The sequence below is a fragment of the Triticum aestivum genome, chromosome 2D (assembly GCF_018294505.1).
Source record: "Triticum aestivum cultivar Chinese Spring chromosome 2D, IWGSC CS RefSeq v2.1, whole genome shotgun sequence".
NCBI lineage: Eukaryota > Viridiplantae > Streptophyta > Magnoliopsida > Poales > Poaceae > Triticum > Triticum aestivum.
In genome coordinates, this window is record NC_057799.1 from 188882623 (window position 1) to 188887026 (window position 4404).

General features: G+C 43.5%; 1 protein-coding gene across 1 annotated transcript; it reads right to left on the reverse strand.

The window, feature by feature from the left end:
- Nucleotides 1–815: 815 nt before the first annotated feature.
- LOC123052474 (uncharacterized) lies at nucleotides 816–4398 on the reverse strand. Its single transcript, XM_044475659.1, has 2 exons — nucleotides 4248–4398; nucleotides 816–2297 (listed from the first exon to the last, which is right to left on the reverse strand). The coding sequence occupies exons 1-2, from the start codon at nucleotides 4336–4338 to the stop codon at nucleotides 937–939; spliced, it is 1452 nt and encodes a 483-aa protein (XP_044331594.1). The 5' UTR covers nucleotides 4339–4398; the 3' UTR covers nucleotides 816–936.
- Nucleotides 4399–4404: the final 6 nt, after the last annotated feature.

Here is a 4404-nt window from a genome sequence, read left to right on the forward strand (position 1 = left end):
TTTAGCAATAATAAAAGGATCAAAGCAAAGTAAAATAATTCCTGGTTATCATAACATACAATTTCAGGACTATAGTATGTACCCTTCAGATCTGCAAGTAAGTCAAAAACTTCCAGCGATCTCCATATTTAATATAAATTCACGGCAAAATATTTCAGAAGAGTGACTTGCTATCCGTTGCAGCCTTCCTTACACAATGATGGCAAAATGATTGCCAACTACATCTAAGCTTACAAATTTCTTCCATAATTAAACAATATATAGTGTTCATGTTAACATATTGAAATGGTGGTGTGGTGAAACCTTATTTTTTGATAGATATTCAATTACTAAAGAGTAAAGAGACCGATGCCCTTCTACTTGTGAAGATCTGCCTATATAGATGCCAGGTACAATTTATGGCACAGACCCCACATGTGCCACTAAACGTTTTGGGTTCCTGTAACACATGGTTAAAAAGGAAAATCGAGGTAGCACCATATCATATGTTTTGACTGATTTTTTTCTGTAACTCAAAAGGGTCACTTACTACTCCCTCCGTCCGGAAATACTTGTCATCAAAATGGATAAAAGGGGATGTATCTAGACGTATTTTAGTTCTAGATCCATCTCTTTTTATCCATTTTGATGACAAGTATTTTCGGACGGAGGGAGTACTTTGTAAGCAGGAAAGGTTTGCCTAGCTACATAACAAAAATAACTGAGGTAACAACTCAATATGGCAAGTTATGATTAACTCTACTTAACTAAATTTGGGTACATATCCACACAATTACGAAATACTCCTGTATTATTAGAATTTCAACAAATGCTGATACTGAAACATTTAATTTTCCAATGGAGTAAGATAATGAAATTATAAAAGAGAAACATAAAATTATATGTACAAAAGAATTACATGACAATGCAACTCACCTTACACTACAACTAGTTGTTTTACGTGTCGCCAAATGGCCCAAATCGCTGCCAAACATGCTCGATTAAATCTCTTCGGAGTTGGTTATCTGTTGAGTTTGCACAAATACTAGCATTTCTCCGAAGTAAATCAGCAAAATGATCAGTAGGTCCATATTTAATGTTTGACAGTGGAGCAACCGGTTTCTCTGAAATTTCATTCGAGTCAAAACAAGCACTTGCCATATCTTGCTCATCCTCAAGTGTCATGTTATGTAGTATGATGCAAACCTGCATGATTTTGCCTAGAGTTGCCTTCTGAAAGAATTTTGTTGGGCCACGCACGATGGGAAAACGTGATTCTAGGAGTCCGAATGCTTGTTGGACATCATTCCTTGCCCCTTCTTGATATCGTGCGAATAATCGGTCCTTTTCAGTTTGAGGGAGGGGCATCGCCTTAATGAAGACAGGCCATTCTGGGTATATACCATCAGCAAGATAGTAACCCATACCGTACTGCCTCCTGTTGATGGAGAATTGCACATGAGGACCTTGACCTTTCAAGACATCGGTGAACAAATGCGATTGATTCAGCATGGTAATATCACTATGAGACCCAACAACACCAAAGAAAGTGTGCCATATCCAGAGGTCCTGTGAAGCAACTGCTTCAAGAATGAAATTAACAATACCGTGATCACTGTGAGTAAGATGACGCACCCATTTAACTGGGCATTTTTTCCACTCCCAGTGCATACAGCCAATGCTTCCCAACATGCCAGGGAACCCGCGGGTCTCACCCATTTGTAGAAGACGCTGCATATCAACACTAGTGGGGCTCCTCAAGTATTCTTCACCAAACATGTTGATCACCCCGTCCACAAACTGCTCCAAACAGTTCATTACTGTGCTGAAACCAATTTCTACGTATTTGTCAGTGACGCCAGAGGGGGAACCCAATGCTAATATACGAATAGCTACTGTGCACTTCTGTAGAGGTGTGAGTCCTTGACGATTAAGGCCATCTCTCCTTTCTGTGAAATAGGGAGACCACTCTCCCAAGGCACGGACTATACGTAGAAAGAGGGGCCTTCTCATCCTGTACCTTGTACGGAACTGTTCGTCAGTGTAGGTTGGATGCTCAGCGAAGTAATCAGCCACAAGTTGTTCATGGCCCTCTTCACGATTTCTCACTATGTACTTCCTACTCCCGCGGCGAGATGCACCAGCTTGCTGAGGTTTAATTTTGGCCTGGATCTTCACATTGATCTGCTCAAGCAAATTGTGGAAGATGCTTTGTTCAGAAATCAAATCTTCCATAGTGTATATGCCGGTTGGGTCAATGGTAGTGCTGTCATCGGAATCATCCGAGCAGGATGATGTGTCTGATTGGTGGGACATATCTGCAAAGATAAGAAAAAGCAATGAGTAATGCTTCAACATGAATGTGAAATACTTGCTGATGGTAAATCCGGGATGAAGATGACAAAAAAAAACCTCAACATTCATTTGTTTTCTACAAATAAAAATGCACAAACCCAGGACATAAATGAACTTGACACTGTATGCATTGCAAATATATGTATCGAAGTTTATCATTGGGCCAGCACAACTGGTAGCTCTTAAACATAAATAGCAAAATGAAGATACTAAGGGCATCTCCAAAGGTTCTGACGACCTCGCAAGCACCTGCGTTAGGCATGGGCAACCCCAACACCGCTCTTCTAACTGGTGCGTTGGGCTTCACATCGGCACGCCATCACGCAGTGCCGGTCCTAGCCACCCCGCGGCAGCAGATCGAGCCACGCCGGCCCCTTTAGCGGATCCGGCAGCGACTGGCTGCACTCTTGCTCTCCTCTACTGAGTTGCCCGAGGAAGAGTGGGGGAATGTTGCGTCAGCCGTGGAGAAGAGGAATGACGCACCATCCGAGGAGGGGAATACCACTCCGGCCGAGGGGGAGGAGGATCTGGCAGTCGCGGTGGCCATAACCGCCTCCTTGGTCACGGAGCAGGAGGACGAAGCTAAGCGGCTTGCCATTGAAGAGAGGGAGATAGAGGAGGCAATGCAAGCTTCCCTCGCCGGCACAGACAATGTCGATGATGACAACCTCGGCCTCAAAGACAACAGCGGCGAGCTTGGGGGCAATGAAGATGAAGGCACCGACAACGACTACGGTAGTCACCTCAGAAACTTCACCATTCACTTGAACTATGGTTTCCATTTAGTGGTCATTATTTGTTCAATGCCGAATAGCGTATGCTTATGTCGTGATGAACTATTTCTAATTAGCCGTATGTGATGAAATATGGATGTGTAGGCAAATTCCAAATTTTCAAATTGGAAATTTGGAAAAAAAATTGGGGGCGGACAAATAGGGAGGGCCGTTGGATACCAAGGTACAATGGTGTCCTCCCTATTTGACTAGACGTGTACGCGGACAATAGGCAGGACAAACAAGTTCACCTTTGGAGATGCTCTAACAACAACAGCTCACACAAAAAGTCAAGGTTTATCCAAAGATCAAACAAAATTAAGCTAGACTACAGCGGCAGGACATGTAAGACAGTTCCGGATGCAAGCAAGGGCAAAAAAAAAAAAGAATCAAAGAAAAAGGCTAAAGGAAAACTAATTATTTCCAGGTGCTTATGCAACTCAAGGACCACACAAGTTATTACAAAATCAGATATTCATTGGGAAAGCTTCACTTATTCCATCTTAGGTTTTACTTGCACTAGTCACTGTAAAATACCATCGCCCAAGAAAAAATACAGAACTACTGAAGCTACTGACAAGAAAGGTCTTCAACTCGGCAACAACCGACGAATTACTCTCTGTCCCTGAATTTCATCAATCATCTGCCATGGTCCAAGAAAGGTGAGGGCAATCAGTTGATTATGTACTGTAGGCCTAGGCTACTGATCTCGAAATGCCTAGAGATCCTTCACTGAATGGGTGACTTGCTGAATGCCCTTATGTTTCACAGGTGATTTGCTACCGTATTTACACCCCCTTATCATTGTCCATTCGCCCTCTACGCTAAAACTTAATACCTGGTAGGTATAATGCTCCAATTCGTCAGGTTTTAGTGAAAGTGAAGCAGTGGAAGTTCAGAAAAACATGGGCGCAAAGCTTCCAACAGGGGATTCCCAAGGTGCTGCATTCAGCAGCGAACGATCCCCAATTCGTGAGCACAACAAGTAATTGAACGCTAACTTAGTAGTAACCGAACCAATGCAGTAATCTAAAATGCCATTTTTGCAGCACGAAGCTATGGCAGAAAGTTAAACGGAGCGACCAAATTAAGGACAAATATGCATCCCGCGAGGATAATGATGAGAATACAACAAAATACCTGCTTCGCGCACGGCGGGAGGAAGAAGGGACGACTGGTCGGTGGAAGGAATTTGGGAAACGAAAGGGGGAACAACAGGAGACCCCGACATGGACCAACCTTGCTGTTTAGGCACGGCGGCGCGACGGTGAGGGAGAGGAGCGGCTCCCGGCGGGAG